Source organism: Delphinus delphis, chromosome 9 (genome assembly GCF_949987515.2).
Source record: "Delphinus delphis chromosome 9, mDelDel1.2, whole genome shotgun sequence".
Taxonomy (NCBI): domain Eukaryota; kingdom Metazoa; phylum Chordata; class Mammalia; order Artiodactyla; family Delphinidae; genus Delphinus; species Delphinus delphis.
In genome coordinates, this window is record NC_082691.1 from 11114474 (window position 1) to 11132857 (window position 18384).

The following is an 18384-nucleotide window of genomic DNA, read 5'->3' on the forward strand; positions in this document are numbered from 1 at the left end:
GGGCTTTCAGGGCAGGGCTGTCCTCAGCAGGAGGGCCTGTGCTCCTCCCGTGAGCCCAGTGACGGGTCCAGCAGGCAGGCCCCCGGGGTCGTCCTGAGTCAGCTTCATTTTCTGGGCCTTTCCGGAGCACCTGAGAGGGAGGGAGGGGCAGTGGGATACGGGACAGTGAGACTAGGGGCTCCTGGTGAAGCCGGGGGTGGGGCAGCGGTGAGCGAGGCAGGCGCCTCTGAGCCGCTATCTGCCCGGGGCTCCCACCTGCAATGCCCGCTGCCTGCAAGGGGATGTGGAGCGTCCGTGCATGAGGCCGCGAGCATGTGCGGCTCTGCCCCCGGCGCCCAGGGCTGCTCTGTCCTGGGGGTGGTCCGTGCATGTGGACAGAGCCCAGCATGGCTGTCCCTGAGTGATGAGCTAGGGGACGAGGTAAAGGCTGGGCCCTGTGGGTTGAGCCCCCATCCCCGCTAGGTCAGCCCACCTCAGCCAGTGCGTTGGACCCAGCAGACACGGCAAGCAGGGGGCTCAGTCCCAAGGCCATTGCTTCTCTGTGGATGACGGCCTCTGGGGTGACGTAGTGCCCTCGGCCAGCGGAAGACCGGGTGTCTTTGTAGATCTCTTGCAGTTCATCAAGGCGGCCTGGTCAGTCCCACTTGGCCTTCACCAAGAGGAGACTCAGGCAAACTGCTGGGGTGGCAATGATGGCCTGGCCCCAAGGACCCGGGCCGGGGTGGGGCAGAGGGTCTCTGCTTGTCTCTGGGGGTCTAGGGTGCCTGGTTGGTCCACCTTGGCTCCTGCTGTGTAGTAATGAATTCGACTTGAATTCGACTTGAGGAAACACAAAGGAAACTCCCTATGCCTTTGACCGCTAGTGTAGACAGGAGTCAACAGGATTCTGGAATTATTCTCAGCCAGAGATGTGAATTTCCAGGAAACGCGGCGGCCAGGAGCTGAGCTCAGGAAGACGGCAGCTGAGTGTCCAGACACCCTGTACCCAGACACGCAGGTGTAGGTTACAGGGGTTCGCAAGGAGCAGTGTTTGGGAATCGATTACAAGGACAGGTGTCTGCTGCAGGGCATCCTGGAGCCTGGGCCGTGGTGGCGGACTGAGTCACCTGAGGGGTGGCTTGTTAGGGAGGGGAACTGGTACCGTCCCGTGTAGCACGGTCTGGAATGTGGGTTTTGATAGAATCAGGGACTGAAGGGAACCCTCTTAAGACCCAGGACTGTCCCAGGGGCCCCCCTTTCCTGCCCAAGGGGAAGACCAGGCAGAGCTGACTCTGCCCCCACCAGGGCACTGGGCTGGCCCTGACCGGACTTCTCAGACCAGCACTGGCGTGCACTGGCCCTAACTCAGCTGGCCGGGAATGCCGCTGGCCAAGGCTGTGTGGCACTGGGAGATGACTCTCCCCAGACTGCCCACCTTAAATTGGGGGGGCGGGGGTCAGCTTGCTCGTCTGCTCAGCTCTCACGACGAGTGCCTTCAAGATGGGCTGGACCCCACTTTCCTCCAGCTGTGTCCAGCCAGCTGGTCGGCCAGCATAGACAGGGTCCCCGGGCTCTGTGACCACAGCACGACCCCCACTTCTGGGTCAGTAGGGAGGCTAGGGCCATGCTGGTCAGGAGTGAGGCTGCAGGCCCTGGAGGCCTGGGAGTTCCCATGTCTGCAGGACTCGATTGTTCCTCCGTGGTGAGTTACAGGCATGCGGACGTAGCTGCCACCTGGGAGGTTTTCACAGTCCCCGCAGTGGGAAGTCGGTTGTGGCCCTGAGCAGGCGGCATTTCTGGTCCTGGATGCCTGCGGAGGCCGGCCTCACCAGGTGAGGCCTCGCCCTTGCGAGGATGAACTGGGGGACGAGGAAAGGGACGACCTGTGGTCCCGTCACTCGCTGGGGTACTGTGGTGCTTCTCACGGGGTGAAGCCCACTGGGCGACAGGGTTGGGCCAGGAGTCAGGTTTCTCGTTAAACTTTGGCCCGTGGATCCTGGGAGGGAAACTTGAGGGAATTGATGGGTCCGTTGGGGAGGAAGGCTGGGAACTGAGGCTGCGCCCAGTGTAGCAGGTCTCCGATAACCCCGCGGGGCCCTCTGGCTGGGGGCAGCCACCTGTGTGCCAAAGCAAAGCCCGGAGGGCGGCGATGGCCACCTGGACAGGGTAAGGCGATCAGCAGGGGGTGGCCCAGCGGCCTGGTCGCTGCACTGGGGACCTTGACCAGTGGTTCTCGAACTGAAGCAGGATCCCCCAGAGCAGATGAACAGTTAAACTGATGCCGAGCCCACCCCCGAGTTTCTGCCTCAGGAGGTCTGGGGCAGCCCAGGCAATGAGATGCTGACGTTGCTGGCGGGGGCGGGGGTGGGGTCCAGGGGGACCGCACTTTGAGAATCGCTGCATCTCTCTGGGTCTTTCTGATGTGCCGGCCGAGTCAACGGCCTCCAGGGGTGTTTCCAGCAGGAAAGGTCCCCCCCGCACAGGCCTGCTGGGGGCCACCCTCCTCCCTCTGGGCAGGCGGCCTCCCCTTCAGGGCTGGCCAGCCAGAGCTTTTGGAGCCGGTGGTGGGGACTGTACCACCTTCCTTCCAAGGCGAGGGACCCCACCCTCTGGCATCCGACTCCAGGGCTGCTTCTCTAACCCGCACCGGCTGTCCTGGGGCACTGCTTGGTGTGAGCGTGGGCAGGGCGGGTGAGGCAGGAGCCGCTGAGCCCTGGGCTGCAGACTTGCACTCCCTGCCTGAACGTCCACAAACCTTGTTTTCTCTCTCTTCTTTCTTCCTCACTCCCTCTCCTCCCCTTCTCACCTTTCCTTTTCCGTAAGGTAAGCTGACTTCCTTTGTTTTCTTTTTTTTTTTTTTCGAGTTCTGTAATTAAAACTAACCTCTGCAGAGGGTGCAGATGCTGGGGGGCTAAGGGCCTGTGGGGTGTGGCAGGTCAGGGCCCCTGAAGCTGGCTCACAGAGAGGCAGAGGCAGAGCTGCCCCCGACCTCCTCCCCGGGGGTACGGGGAAGGCTGGGATGAGACGGGCCGTCTGCTGGGCCTGGGCTTCTGAGGGGTGGTGGGAACCTGGGATGCAGGTGGCTCTTCGGACCCTCCCCCAGGTGTGTCATCCTGTTGATGTCACTCAGAGCTTAAGGTCCTTGGTGGGTGGGCACAGAGGCCCGAGTTGGCCCAGTCAGTGCTGCCAGAGCAAGGCCGAGCGGTGGCCCCAAGGCTCGGGCTGCGGGGTGGTTTAAGAGGGAGAGTGAGGCTGCCCCCCGGGGCTCTGAGCTGAGAGGCGCGGCCTGAGGCCTGGCCGTGGGACCAGAGCTCCGAGTCCTGTCTGCCAGGGGAGGGGGGCCAGGAGGCTGAGAGCAGGCACCTGGGGTTGGGGCAAGCCCCTCCCTTTGTGGGTGGCCAGCGGCAGCCCACCCACCCCTGCCTGAGGACATGGGGGTGCCTACCACTCCAACCTGCTGTCCTGCCCTGTGTTCCCATCTCGGGTGAGGGGCAGAGCCCTGCCTTCCTTTTCGGGGAACCTGCATGCTGCCCTCCCGGAAGCCGCTGGTCACAGGTGGGAGGAGAAACCTTGGTGTCCTCCCAGGTCATGGCGGATGGCCGGGGGAAAGGCCCTGTCCCGGGGACGAGGGTCCTCGGGCAGCGCTGGCCAGGCCTTCCCCAGGGCGGCCCTGCTCGGCACAGGGCACAGGCCCGCTCTGTCCCCAGCTGGGCGCAGAAGCTACCTCTGCCTTGGGACCTTGGGTCGCCTGCTCGCTCAATCTTGGGGAGCCCAGGCTCCTCGCAGGCCCCCGAGGCTGCCTCACGCCGAGGGGGTGGGCTGTCCTGGGACCCGGGCCCCTCACTCATCACGTCTGTTTCCTCCAATGCAGCAGCCAAGAGTTTACTCAACAAGAAAGCAGATGGAGTCAAGGTGAGGCGCTGGCTTGGCCCTGGGGGGTCTGGGCCCCCCGCCCCCATCTCGAGCCTACAGCTTTGCCCAATCCCTGAAGCTCCCTCTGGGCCTCCTCCCCTCCCAAGGAAGGGGCATGACCCCCTCATTCTCTCCCTAATGGCTTCTCTTCCTCTCTCTGCAGCCCCAGACGAATAGCACCAAAAACAGTGCAGCTGCCACCAGCCCCAAGGGGACGCTTCCTCCAGCTGCCCTGGTACTGAACCCCTCGTCCCCCGCTTCTCGGCCCTCCTGTACCCCGGCTGTGTGCTAGCCACCTGTCGGGAGGCCTGGGGTAAAGCTGGGGTGTGTGCCAGCCTGTCTCTGACAGATGACACTTAGCCCTTCCAGCCCCACCGCCGCTCGGGTGTGGGAGTGAGGGTGGACTCCAGTTCAGGCCGTGCCGGAGAGCCGCTCTGGGTGCAGCGGACAGGCCCCTGCTGACTTGTGGGTCAGCAGTGAGAGCCCGTCAGGGAGCCGGTGAGGCTGAGAGCCAGGATCCAGGGCACCAACCTTGCTCGGCCTCTCTGCTCGCAACGGGCTGAACCCCCGTTGATGGGCCCAGGCAGGCTCTGCAGGGAGAGTGGCCCGGGGGTCGGGGGTGAGGACAGGTTAGGCAGTGGGGACTCCCCTGCCAACCCCTCTCCTGGGTGCTGCAGGGGTGTGCTGTCTGGGAGGTGGGAGCCTTTGGTTTCTCCCCGGGAAGAATGGGTGGGCCTGACCTTAGCTTCAGAGCCCGGTGATCTGGAGGGAGTCAGAGACCCCTCGGTGGTTTCCCTGGTGATGGCCCAGCAGCAGCTGTCGGGTCTAGGGCAGCAGCAGCCATGGCATTTCCCATCAGAGTCTGTGTCCTGCAGGCCCCGAGGCAGGTGTGGGGAGGTACACTTCTATGGCTGTGCGGGCCTGTGGCTGCCTGGAGGGTTCAGGGGGCTCCTGCTGGGGAGGGCTGGGCAGACGTGAGGTCAGACGGACCCGCCAGCACCAGCCCTCACCTGGAGGGTCCTGTCCAGGGGATGGAGCTGGTGGTGCAGGGTTGTGGCCAGCGGGTACCGGCCCTCCTGCCCAGTATGCTGTGCGCCTGTGGTGTCTCGTGTAGAGCAGGCCATCCCGAGAGGCTGGGGTTTGCTGGTCCACAGGTTCTGAGTTTGCTGAAAGCATACTTGGTGTCCCCGCGGGCCCCAGGCCGTGCTTCTGGGTGTGAGCCCTGGACCGCCCGTGGAGAGGCTGGGTTTGCCGAATGGCCATCCAGCGAGTGGGAGGGCGGCCTTGGTCCAGGAGGGGAGGGTCCCACGTGCCGGCCTCGCAGCCAGCCCCGTCTCGGACCCCATCCATCCCATGTGCCACCCCACCCCCATGACATCTTCAAACTGTGCCCCGCCCATGCCGAGGCAGAGGGCCCGGCTGCAAAGAGAGGAGGCGGCGCGCCCGAGGCAGGGCACCCAGCGTGTGGCTTCTCGCCACCGCCCTCAGGCGCACGCTCTCCATCGCCCTCCCGTCGCAGGCGCCGGCGAGGTCCCGGCAGGTCTGCTTGTTCCATCTACATCGTCCCAGGTTTCTCTCCAGCTGCTCTGCTCCCCGCTGGCCATCTGCCGCCCTGCTGAGCTGCCACCCTCTCCTCTCCTCTCCTCTCCTCTGGGGGGCCTCCACTCTCCTCCTCTTCTCACTTCCCTCTTTCCTTCCTCTGTGCTTCCTTCTTCTGTAGGAACCTCAAACCACCGTCATTCATAACCCAGTGGACGGGATCAAGGTACTGCGCGTTCCTCACCGCCCTCTTGCGAGTGTCTGCTCAGGCAGTAGGCAGACCCCCTGGCCCTGGGGAAGCTCTGGGATGTTGACCCCGGGGAAGCATTTGTGCCAAGACAACTGTGCAGGGACCCCTCCCAAGGCAGGACAGAGCCCCCCAGGTCCGCGGGCTGCTCCCTTTTGGGGAAAGGCCCCAGGTGCGGCCCTTTTTGGAGGCATGGTTGTACCAAGTCCACGGTGGACACAGGAGCCTGGGCTTCCTCATGTCCTGAGCAGGGTCCACTTCTCAGACCCTCTCCATCCTGCCTTGGTGATGGCCAGGTCCAGCCTAGCCAGGAGCAGCTGAATGCAGGGCCCATTTCAGAGGCTCAGGGCGCCAGGAAGAGCCTGGGTGTCCTCCGTGATGCGCGGCCAGGGCTGCGTGCTCCGGGGGAGAAGGGCCGGCGTGGGCTGCCCGGCGTGCCCCCGAGTGTGGGGCGGGTGAGAGGGGAGCAGCACAGACTCCCCGACCTCACCCGTTGCTCGTCGCCTCTGCCCGCTGCGCCCGGTGCTGCCCGCTGAGCTGCCCCCTCCTCCTGCCCCTCCTCTCTGCTCTGGCATCAGCTCCCATCCCATCGGCATCTTCACCCCGGGGCCAGGGAAGGGGCTGGCTCTCTGGGGTGGGGGGAGGGATGGGTGGGCGGCCACGCTGTGTTTCCAGAAGCGGACTTCCACCTGGGCCTGGGATCCTCAAAGGGTCCCCACACACCCCAGCCATGGGCCAGGACCAGGGGGCCTTGGGCAACTGGCTGTGGGCCGGCCCCCAGGCTCAAGGTGCTAGGAAGAGCCCGGGTGTCCTCTGTGACTCGGGGCCAGGGATGGGTGTTCCTAGGACGCTGTGTCTTGAGTGAGGCTTCTGGGGCTGTGGTGTGAGCCCTGATCCTACAACCTGTAGACACCCGCATTCCTGGGCCAGGGCCCAAAGCAGTGTGTTCTGTGAGGGGGCTGGAGGGGGCGGGGGGGTCCCTTGGGGACCCTGTTAAGATGTTCCTTCTGAGGAGCAGGCAGGCCTTCTGGGGACCCGGTGACAGGTGGCTGGCACCTGGTTTTATATCTGAAGGGCAGTAAGCCAGGAGTGAGGTAGGAGGTGCTGGGGCCCCCTCTCTGCCCTTAAGGCCACCCGAGAGGTAAGGCCAGGCCTGGCTGGACGGTCTGGGCCTGGGGAGGAGGTGTGGTCGCTGCTGCAGTCTGTCTGGGCCAGGCCAGGGCTCCGGAGCAGCTACTGGAAGCTTCTGCCTTGTCTGCCAAAATGCACGGGCTCTGGGTGATTTTCTGCTCCACTCGGAATCTTGGAATTCCAAAAAGCTTGTTTTCCTCTCCTGCGGATGAGTCATCTGAGCACACGGAGTCTTTCCACTGGGTGTGCCTTGTGGGGAGAAGGGGAAGTTGGGGTCCTCAGCTGTTGGGGACATGGCGGCCCAGCCTGGGGACAGGTGACCCCTGGGGCTGGTGTGAAGCTCCAGCGCTGCCTGTGGGTTTCTGGGGTTCAGGCCACGTCCTGACCCGTTGTCTCCCCGTGTCTCCCCAGGAGTCGTCTGACAGCACCCACACCACCATAGAGGACGAAGACACAAAAGGTACCCCAGCTCCCCGCCTGCGGGGGCAGCGGGGCGGGCCACTGGTGGGTGGGGAGCTGGGATGGAGAAAGGCCGAGGCCTGTGGTGCGGGCGTGTGCCCAAGGGCTGACCCTGCTCAGGGCTGCAGTCCCACCTGAGCCTGGGTACAGACCGGCGCCGGGCAGTCTCCGGAATAGCATCCAAGCAGAGCCTGACAGGCCCGGGCTCCCTGAGCAGCGAGGAAGCCGCTGCCCTGGCTGGGCCGGTTCTCTGCACAGGCCCCCAGATTGCTCTGGGGGCTGTGCGCCCAGCTCCCACGGTTGAATTTGCTGTTTCTTCTCTCAAAGGTCCTTAAACCTGTGCCTGCCCGTCTGGCAGTCGATTCGGGGACGGGCAGCAAGGGGCGTTTCCTGGGCTTGTTGTGGGATTGGGGGGTGGGCTGCAGAGACTCGAGCTCCCACCCACTCTCAGGGCTCCCAGGCCGAGCTGGGCCGTGCTCCGTCTGTGCCCCACAAGGGCCCCAGGGTGCCGGGCGCCGTGTGCTCACCCAGGGCCCCCTCTTCCACCCTCGGCTTCCTCAGCTGCCCCCAGGGAGGGGATCTGGTCCCCCCTCCACTCAGACCAGGCCGCCCGTCCCCACGTGGAGGGCCCGCCTGACCCTCTTGGCCACGCGCTTGTAGTTGAGCGCTGGGTGCCCTCAGGGCTGCCCCTGGGCTGGACAGTGGCCACTCAGCCAGTTTAGGGGGGATGCAGTGACCCTGTCCTGAGTACCCTCCCTGCCCCAGAGTGGAAGCGAGCATAAGGCTTTGGCCTCTGGATGCAGGGAGGGTGGGCGTTCACGTGTTTTCTCCAGACTGCAGGCCCCGAACCATCAGCATGGAGCATGGAGGTCTGCAGACCTCTCCCAGGCCCTGTCCTGTGGTTCTGTCCCTGCCTCAGCAGGCTGGGGGCCTGAGGCAGCCCGAGCCTGCAGGAGCACAGGGGAGCGGGCCAGCCTGGCCAGCCTCGTCCCAACCCCTTGTCTGGCTGGGGGAGGGTGGGCAGATGCCCGAGGGGCCTCGCGGGGCAGGGCAGGGCAGGCAGATGCCCGAGGGGCCCCGGGAGCCTCTCACCTCAGCTGTGTCATCCGTCAGATGCGGAGAAGCCTCGGTGGGCCCAGGCCTGGCCTCTGCTGGCCTTGGCACACAACCTTCCCACCTGGAGGCCGGCCTTCGAAGGCCCCGTGTCCAGCCCTGCACGTGGTCCTGTGTCTGCCTCACATACCTGCTGTGATCGCACAGCCCTGGGCGCGCGGGGGTGATGGTGCTCCAGGAGCCCTGGACCCCACCGCGTGGTTCTCCAGCTTAGCCCCTCTCCTTCTCCTGCACTCCCCCTCCTCTCCTGCGTGTCCTCACCTGCGTGTTCACATTTCGTCTGTCCGCTCAGCCCCCAGGGTCCCTGACATCTTGAGCTCCGTGAGGAGGGGCTCGGGGACCCCAGAAGGCGAGGGCCCCCCGCCCTGCCCGCCTCCGGCTCCCATAAGCCCCCTGCCCACCCCATGTAAGTAGCCGGGCCCCTGCTGCTGTGGGGGTCTCCCTGAAGGGCCTGCAGCTCCTCTGAGGGGGCACTTGAGAGCCAAGGGCTGGCCGAGCTTGGGCACCAGCTTGCCCCCGACAGCCCCCCTCTGAGGCTCCCCAGGGCCTCTGCCCCTCAAGCCCCCCTCCGTGCGGGCCTTCCCCACTGGCCTGGGGGCCACCCGGTCCACCATTCTGCTCGGATGTCAGGGCCAGGGCTCCTTGATGCTGAGACAGGCCCCAGGGCGGCAGAGAGCAGGGGCCCTGCTTCCTCTCCCCCAGCCTCGCCCGGCAGCCTCCTCATATGTCTGCCTCCTGTCCACCCAGCCCCCAGAATCTGTGACATCCTGAGCTCCGTGAGGAGGGGCTCGGGGACCCCGGAAGCCGAGGGCCCCCCGCCCACCCCATGTAAGTAGTGCCCCAGGCCTGCTGCTTCTGCTGCCCAGCGGCTCCTGCGTCCTGCCGTGCACGGCCTCAGCTGCTCCCAGGCCGGGCTGCCGAGGCCTGGCTAACTGTGTGGCCTGGCTGGCCGTCGGGGGGCACACGCGCTAACTACCCCCCAGCCCGGTTCCCCGACCCTCACCTCCCACACTGCTCCCCGCACTGCTGTCCGGGGCCCCGGGCCTCTCCCCCAGAGGGTCTCCCAGGCCCAGGGCAGCCGGCAGGGCCCCTCTGAGGCCGCCCACCCATGTGCCCTGCCCCTCGGGCCCTGGGCCGTGCCCTTGCCAGTCACGCTGACTCCGTGTGGGCCCCGGGGAGCCTCGGGGAGCCCAGGCACAAGGAGCTGTTATAGAAATCCTCTCAACCACAGGCCTGGGGGTTTAAGGGGAGAAGAAAGGGCCCGGCCTCCCTGCAGAACTGGGTTCTCCACAGAGGGGCCGGATGTTCTGCTCATCCTTCACTCACTCACCCCTTCCTCACCTGTCGGGCGCTGACCGAGGGCCTGTCCTGCACTGGGCTGTCTCCTCTGTCCCTTCCTGGGCCAGGCTGCCCTTCAATGGAGGGCACCCTCCGCCCGCAGCAGCTTTCCACGTCCCCCCACCGACCTGGTCAGACAGGTGCAGCTGGCTGAACGTTCCTGAAGCTTCCCCCTGTGCCCCACACCCCTCTCTGTCACGCTCCACTGCCACGTCCCTTCTCCACCCCTCTGTCCCCCTCCATCCCCCATGCCCCCCCTCTGTCCCCCTCCATCCCCCATGTCCCCCCTCTGTCCCCCTCCATCCCCCATGTCCCCTCGTGACCCCCCCGTCCCCCCACTCTCTGGCTTTGGCTCACCAGCTCATAGGTTTTGTCTTCTGTGTGTTTCCCGCCTGCCTCGTGTTTCTCGTGTTCACGTCTCGTCTGTTCCGCCCCAGCCCTCAGGATCTCTGACATCCTGAACACGGTGAGGAGGGGTTCGGGGACCCCAGAAGCCCAGGGCCCCCCACCCTGCCCTCCTCCGGCTCTCCCAGGCTCCCCACCCACCCTGTGTAAGTAGCACCTTGAGTGGCCCTGCTGGCTGCTCCTGGGGGCTCACAGGGGTGTGGAGACCCCTGGCTGCGGTGCGCCGCCCCCTGGCTCTGGGAAGGGGCCGGCTTGGGGGTAGGGGGACGTGGGGTGCAGGGAATTCCACACGGAGCTGCCGTTTGGCTAAAGACATGCACGTGTGCGAAGAGAACCAGGAAGCAGTTTCCCGTGATCTAGAGCCACACGCTCCCAGGGTCTGCAGTCTGCGGGTTTCTTCCGCAGCGAGGATGGGACGGCGCCGGCCGGATGGTGCCTGGGGTTACGCCCCCGCCGGTGATGCTAGGGGTGGGGGCCCGGCCGGGCAGGCGCTGGGCTGGGCCACCTCCCCAGGGAGGGAGGAGCCGCCGCAGCCCGTCTGCCGCCCGCCCGCCAGTATCGCTTACAGGGATGGATGACACCCCAGGGCGGCAGCCATCCCCACCTCCGGGGAGACACCGGGCTCTCAGAGGAGAGGCTGCGGGGCCGGGGGCCGGGCATGGCGGGGGAGAGGCTGGGTGAGTGCCGGGCCGGGAGGGTGCTGACCCCCGCCCACCTGCTGTGGGCCAGCCCCAGGGGCCTGGCCGAGAGGAGGGAGGGGGGAGGGAGGCCCTGGGAGCAGCCGTGCCGCAGGCACGGAGGCCTGAATACTGTGGCCTGAATCCGGGCTTGCCTGAGGGGCGTGGAGGCGAGTGTCCGAGGTGAGGGACAGGGTCTTGCAGGCGGGCGCACAGCGGAGCCTGTGGGAGGGGGCCGATCCCCGTCCCCATTTGTGCGGCGTCCTATCCGAGTCTAGAGGCCACCACGTCCCCATCTCTGGGATCCTTGCAGCCCCTCCTTTCACAGATGAGAACGATGAGGGGAGGAGATGCGGAGGGTTGTGCCCAAGGGGGCCACCTGCAGTGTGACCTCGGCCCGGGGCTGCGACCCACCCTAGGAACGTGCCCGGGCCAGGTGGGGACCTCTGAGGACAGGGCATGCCACGGGTGCTGAGCACCCCAGGCTGACCTGGGGGGCCCACGGCACTGGCTTGCCCCTTTAGGGGTCTGTCCTGAGCTTGACTCCGGGAGGTGTGGCCACAGAAGGTGCTGTGACCAGCACTGGATGGAGGGTGGCCGGGCCTGCAGGGTGCAGGGGAGGGGAAGATGCAAAGCCCTGGGGGGCACCAGGGGCACCGAGGGCGGGGGGGCCCCATCAGTCTCCCTCAGGGAGAGGGGTCTCGTGCTGGGATGTGCACCCTCCTCTCACCCGGAGTTCCCAGCATCCCAGCTCCATAGGCCTGTGTGAGGGTCCTCGGGTGAAGGAACGTGGGTGGGGCCGGCCCGGAGAAGGGACTTCTGAGGGGCCATTGTGGGGTGAGTTATGGCGCTCAGTGGGCTGAGTGCCAGAGCCGGGGTGCCCCCTCTCCAGCTCTGGGACCAGGGTTCGGCCCCTCACGGCACCGAGGCCCGGGCTGCAGAGGGCCATCCCTGGGCTGGGTTGTGGGTACCCTCCTTTCCCGGGAACGTCCCCGCCAGCTGTCTCAGTGTGGAAATGGGGTCGGTGCCCACTGGCCGGGGCCGTGTTCTCCACGATCAGGGATTACGCACAATCCAGGCTGATCCTGTGCAGCTGCCTCCCTGGGGTGGCTGGGGGCATCCTGGCACCCCTGCAGCTGCCGAGGGACAGGCCTTGGGGTCAGCCTGGGGTCACTGGGGTACCCCCGGACCCTTTGCCGGTGGCCGGGCCTCCCTGGCCTGTTAGCTCACCCCAGGAGAGCCGGAGGGGACATGGGGGCTGCACTTCAAGCCAGACCTCAGCTCCGTCCCTGGAGTTGTCTGGTGGGGGGGGCTTGTCCTCAATAACAAGCCTCACCCCCGCCCCCAGGAGTCCCTTCGCGCAGCATGCCACTGGGGGGGAGGAAGGATTGCTCCGCAGCGTGGGGTTAGACGTGGGCGGCAGCCCCTCCGAGGGTCAGGAGCGTCCAGCCCACTCCTGGGCTGTGACTGGGCTCGTGTGGCCTCAGCTTTCCCATCTGCAGAATGGACGTGGTGGCTGTTTCCTAAACTTCAGACTTTGCAATGTGTGCTGCGACCCTAGGTTTCTATTTACTTAATTCTTTCTCTTTACACTGACTCCATTTTTAATTACGCTTTGTTTAAAAATGCTCAATATTACTTCATTAAGTGGAAGATTCAGCTCGCCACAGTGCAGTAGGGTGACTGTAAAATCAGAGTGCACGGGAAACAAAACAGAAAAGGTCACTCAATTCCAGCTGCAAGGCTGTTGGCTAAGGGCTCACATGGGGCGGGGGCGGCTCACGATGTTTGTGAAGAAGGGGGGTTGACAAGTGTCGGGGTGTCGGGGTGTGTAGACATCCCCTTGGCGAGATCAGCAGGATGGCCTGGAGCTGACAGAGTAAATCGCAGGTGGGAGGTGGGGGCTCCTGAGCAGGGGCTGGACCTGGTGCCACAGGCGGGAGGCGGCGAGGTCCCGGGTGACAGACCGCCCTGGGCAGGGACGGAAGTGGCAGGGGCTGGGTGTTGCCCCCCCTCTGGGCGGGGTCTGGTGGGGGAGCTAGGCTGCACTGGGGGGAGATCAGAGCCTGAAGCTCGAGGCCACCTCCGCAGAGGTGACAGGTGAACTGGGGATGGGGGTGGATGAGGTCCCAGAGGAGAGAGGGTTGCCCAGAATTACGAAACGCCCAGGCAGAAGGTGGAGAGGTGGGCAGGCTGCGGGGGAAGCCCTGAGAGGGGAGACGAAGTGTGCTGGGATGGGCGAGGGAGGGCGCGGTGTGTGGGTAGAGGTGTGGAATACCCAGAGGGTGAGGACAGAGGCCGGCCTGCACGTGCTGTGCTGGGACCGAGCTCTGCAGGTGGACGTGGGGCATCAGGACAGCTGGGCCCACAGCCCGCCTCCTGGAGGCCAGCTTCCAGGGCTGACCAGACAAGGTGGGGCTCGGGTTCTGCAGAGACAGCCTTAAGCCCAAACCCTGCTGTAGTCCAGACATGGAGTTCGGCGGCAGAAGCGCCGCCGGGTCCAGAGAGAGCATCTCTTTTATATAGCGGAAGCCCACGCGTGCTTGCGGGTTGGTGTGCGCGCACACACACACACACACACACACGCATGCCCACATGCCCACTCTCTCACCTGCGCACGTGTGCACGAAGGTGCACACACACATACACATATGCTCATGCATGCGCTCAACCATGACACCCTTGGGTGTCATGGAGCTCACCCTGCAGCTACTGTCCAGAGCTGGTGCGACACGACCCAGGCTCCCAGCTCAGACACGGGCACGCCTGGGCTCGCACGCAGCAGGCAGCATCTTCTACCATGGACTCTGTCCGCTTCCTAGCTGGGTGCCTGGGAAAGTGAGCGCCCAGACAGCCGAAGGTGCTGATGGGAGGGCCGTGGGCACATGCTTCAAAATGCTAACTGCACCTTTTTGGAGCTGGCAACCCGCGCTCTGGGAATGTAGCCTGCAGATCAACTCACGTGTGTCCTGGTCCCGGCTGCTCTGCCAGCTGAAGACTGGAGACCTACAGATGCCCATCACTAGGCCTGGTTGAGTGGGGATGCCCATCCCACAGGAGTGGCCGTGCAGAGTCTGTGGTCCCGATGTGCTGCTGGGAGCAGGGGGGACACCAGTACCCATGCTGGGAGTGCGCAGACATGCGCAGCTGGTGTGGCCGTGACCGGGGAGGGAACTGGGGGACAGAGCTCCTGGGGTCGTGCTTTCGGTGGCCTTCTTGGGTCTGAGTTTTATCACTGGCATGTTATCACTGCTTTAAGAGATCACCACGTGTGGATGCGTCTGTGCCTGTGTGCACACTCGTGTGTATTTCCTGTGTGCCTTTGGGTGTTTCTGTATCTGCACAGAAGTGGTTAAGCACCTCAGGACGGTACTTCTCTGGGGAGGGTGAGCGAACAACAAGATTCAGGGGAACACAGGCATCTGCATCTTTATCTGGAAGGTTTTATTTCTTGAAAAGAAATCTAAAGCAAATATGAAAATGGTTCAGATTTGAATCAGCAGGCTGTGGGCTATATTATTCTTTCTGCTTCTTCCATGTGTTTAAAATGTTTTGCCTGAAAATAAATGGTAGTTAAAGAGATAAAGGAGCCCCCAGGCGCGCACCCGGGGGACTGGGTCTGTCCAGGACCAGAGGTCAAGTGGGCAGGAACCCGGAGAAAGCTGCTGGCGCAGGGCCTCAGGTGGAGGGTGCAGGATGGAAAGGTGATGCCAGAGGACTGGTCTGGGGTCCCAGGACCGCAGACAGGTGGAGGCTGGAGGAGATGGAAGGCCAGGCGGCAGCCTGCGGCCTAGACAGCTGCCTCCCGAAGAAGGCCTATGAGAGCAATGTCCGTGGTGGGGGGCGGGCAGGAGCTGGGAAGGCTGGTCACAGTGTTGCAGCTGCGGAGGGCCCAGGGGATACAGCCGGAAGGACTGGGGCGTGGCAGGCTTGGCTTCCCCTTCCTGCCTCTTCCAGACCTTTTGTACTCTGGATGGAGTATTTCCGTCGTTCAGGGATGTTGTATTTAAGACAAATAAGACAGAGGCTTGTTGGACTTGGAAATGGGGACCCCGTTGGTGTCCCTGAAGGGAGCAGTCTAAGCCGGGCAGCCTCGGGGTCCCTCCTGGAGGGGGAGGGGGAGGGGGCGGGGGGTGCTCTGCGCGGGACCCCCCCCGGGGCTGCAGGGGGGTGGCTCACGGGTCACTGGGCGGCTGTCCCCCACAGCGCGGAAGCAGGAGATCATCAAGATCACGGAGCAGCTCATCGAGGCCGTCAACAACGGTGACTTTGAGGCCTATGCGTGAGTCAGGGCTCCTGGGCCCATCCTGGGGCTGCGGGGTGGGAGGGGGGTGGACGGACGGGGCGGGTTCTGAGGGGCCCCTCCTCACCTGGGTCTGCCCCCCAGGAAAATCTGCGACCCAGGCCTGACCTCCTTTGAGCCCGAAGCCCTGGGCAACCTGGTTGAAGGGATGGACTTCCACAGATTCTACTTCGAGAACTGTGAGTGCGGGGCGGCGGCAGGAAGAGGGCGGCACCCCCGGGGAGCCCGCGGGCCCCCAGCCGGGCGCGCAGGGAAGCCCTGTCCCGTCCTCGTCCTGCCGGAGGGGGAGGGGTGGCCGGGCCGGCGCTCGTAGGGGGCTGGGCCGGCGGCGCGGTGCCAAGCCCCTGCCCCGCCCACAGTACTCGCCAAGAACAGCAAGCCGATCCACACGACGATCCTGAACCCGCACGTGCACGTCATCGGCGAGGACGCCGCGTGCATCGCCTACATCCGCCTCACGCAGTACATCGACGGGCAGGGCCGGCCCCGCACCAGCCAGTCCGAGGAGACCCGCGTGTGGCACCGCCGAGACGGCAAGTGGCAGAACGTGCACTTCCACTGCTCGGGGGCGCCCGTGGCCCCGCTGCAGTGAAGGTGAGCGCCCTGGGGGGAGGAGAGCGCCGCCCGGGCGGGGCTGCGGAGAGCGTGGGGAGGCCAGCGTGGTGTTAGGGGGGCAGGGGCGCCGGGTCAGGGCCTCCAGGCTCCTCGCCGGGCGGCCTCGCAGGCGCCCACCTTGCAGACGCCAAACCCGTGTCAGACGGAGAGCGGCCGCCGGACGCTGACCTGCCCGCCCTCGGTCCGCCCCGTTTCAGAGCTGCCGCGGCTGGTTTCACGGGACAGACTCGGTGTTTGGAGCCCAGCTGCCCTCGGGCGCACGGCCTGCCTGTCGCATGTTTGTGTCTGCCTCGTTCCTCCCCTGGTGCCTGTGTCTGCAGAAAACCAAGACCAGATGTGATTTCTTTTTAAAAACAAGACGACAACCGCACACACAAAATTGATGTCGGATGAAATGGAAAAAAAACGAAACAAGGGAAAAAGCTGTAAAAAGCCCTGGCGTTTGTGGGGCTTCGAACCTTCTGGCCGCTCCCCGCCTAAGCTCCACGTGTCCGTCTGCTCCTGGCCTCCTCCGGGGACCGGCCGGGGCAGTGAACTTGTCCGCAGGGGCCTGCCACCCAAGGAACGGTGTTTGCTAGGTGGCGCCCACCCCCACGCGTCTGCATCCTCCCTGCCGCGCATGGCTCCTTGTCAGGAGTGTCAGGTGTCGTCTGGGGAGGGGCTGGGGGGGCTGAGCATGGCTGTCCTCCCTCCTGCTTCCCTTCCCTCCTGTCCTCCCCGGGGAGGCGCAGGTGCGAGCTCCCGGTGTCCCTGGCATGGGTGAGCAGTGCAGAGGCTGGGCCAGCCCCTCTGGGAGGATGCGGAGCCCTCGGAGAAGGCCCGGCGGGCCCAGGGCTCCAGCTCTGGCCCCGTTGGGGCCAGGGAGGTGCACTGGGTCGGGCAGGAGGTGTAGGGGGGTCACCCCTTACTTTCAGACCTCATGCCTGGCAAGAGACATGCCGAGAGGATGCTGCTGGCTGCGGCCCAGTGTGCAGGGGACCCCGGGGCTGGCCTCCCTTCTGTTCAGGCACCTCTCCCTCTTTGCCCCCTCCCCCCTCCCCCCGTGTGGGTGTGGGGCAGGAAGGAGAGAGGGGTCAGAGGCGGGTGGGTGCCTTTGGCTCCCAGGCCGAGGCAGAGTCCAGGCAGGTGTTTGCTGAAGGAAGCTGCGCTTTCGGAGTCTGGGCCCAGGGCAGCAGGGAGCGGAGGGCCGCACGGGGCTGCGTGTGACAGGGACCCCCGGGGTTGGGAGAAGGCGGGCTGGGCTCACCTGGGGTCCCCCTGCGTGCTGGCGGGCACTGTGGCGAGCCTCCGGGATGGGCCACGTGGCCAGGGGGTGGCAGAGAGAGTCAAGGGCCGTCGTCTGGGTGTGCGAGCGGGTCTGAGCTGGCCCGCTGGGCTGTGGTTGGGGGGGTGCAGGGGCCGTGATCGCAGAGGTGCAGGACCCCCTGCCCCAGTACCTGCCCTCTTCCACTCATGTTGTTTTCAACACGGATTTTCTTTATCTTCCCCCCCAATCAAGCCAAGGGAGGGGCCTGGAGTGGGGAACAGGACACAGGATGCTGGTCTCCAAGGGGACTGTCCATCGACAGACACTCAGAGTGGACGCTCGCCTGCCCGTCCGCGGCTGTGCTCAGGACAGCTGTCCCCACCCACGGACGCGGGGTAAACACCTGCCAGGCTCCCTGGGCCTCGGGCAGCGGCAGGGCCCGCCGTGGACAGCGTGTGGCCCGGCCAACCTCGCCTCCTTGGGCCTCCTCCCCTCCTCTACCCCTTCTCTCCACGGAGCTGCCTGTCTGGGATAATTTGGGGTTTTTTTTCTGGGGGATAGTTCTTTTGCATGACCCCTCATGAGCAAGCCACACCCGCTCTTCTAGCTAGATGTCCGCGGTGTGGCAGCGTCGGCCAGCCCGCCCTGCAGAGGGTCGGCTGCCTGCGGTGCTGGCCGGCCTTTCCTCTTCTCTCTTTTTGCTGAGTTTCATTGTCTTTTCTTTCTGAGCCTTGTAAGTGTACAAAATTATTATTTTGTTCTGTCTCGGGAAACTGCAAATAAAAGGAAAACAGGACAAACTGCTTCAAGTGCATCCGCGTGCTCTATGCTGGGACCCTGCTGACCCCTCACCTCACGGCAGGTCCCTTCTCCACCATGTGCGCCCCGGGCTGGCCAGGCTGCAGAAACCTTAGGCCAGACGTTCCCGAGCCCGTCTCGGTGGATGGCACGCCCAGGTGGGGCCCCTCCGTGCCGCTGCAGGTCAAGCTCTGCCAGCTATCCCCACCCCAACCTCTGGTTCCCCTGAGGCCCTGGACAGACCCCTGAGTCCCCACGCCCCCAACCTCTCCCGTCACCCTAGTGGCCTCTGAAGATGAGGCTGGGAGAGTGGATCTATGTGGGAAGAGCCACAGGACCAAGGCCTGCTGCCCTGTCCAATCTCTCCCTCCACCCATCCGTTCTTCGTGCACGTTGATTAGAACACGCGGTGCCCAAGGCCAGCCCCCGCTGCTCCTGTGGGCCCTCACACTGATTTGTGTAGACAGCATGTAGGTGTCACACAGGCCAGCGTGGATGTCAGACACCGACGTCAGGAGCAGAAGAGCAGTGGCTGCTGAGATGCAGAGGACAGAGCGGGCGATGACAACGGGGGCCCGGAGAGACTCTGCGAGGAGCCCCGAACAGCAAGAGCCCAGCAGAG

The 18384-nt window shown here is 65.0% G+C and overlaps 1 protein-coding gene across 6 annotated transcripts in view; it reads left to right on the forward strand.

The window, feature by feature from the left end:
- The window catches only part of CAMK2B (calcium/calmodulin dependent protein kinase II beta), a 94822-nt gene extending 77054 nt beyond the window's left edge, over window positions 1-17768 (forward strand). Inside the window, exons 14-22 of one of the 6 annotated variants that reach the window (XR_009520584.1) lie at window positions 3854-3891; window positions 4055-4126; window positions 5612-5656; window positions 7220-7268; window positions 15007-15082; window positions 15188-15282; window positions 15463-15697; window positions 15916-16361; window positions 17217-17768. Coding sequence is in view for 5 of the 6 variants with exons in the window: in XM_060020182.1 (XP_059876165.1) it covers window positions 3851-3891; window positions 4055-4126; window positions 5612-5656; window positions 7220-7268; window positions 15007-15082; window positions 15188-15282; window positions 15463-15695 (611 nt within the window). In the remaining variant the exon portion in view is untranslated. Of the gene's footprint in view, window positions 1-3850; window positions 3892-4054; window positions 4127-5611; window positions 5657-7219; window positions 7269-15006; window positions 15083-15187; window positions 15283-15462; window positions 15698-15915 lie in introns of all 6 variants that reach the window. The other 5 variants (XM_060020182.1, XM_060020179.1, XM_060020180.1 and 2 more) reach the window with 5 other exon arrangements.
- The last annotated feature ends 616 nt before the right edge of the window (window positions 17769-18384 follow it).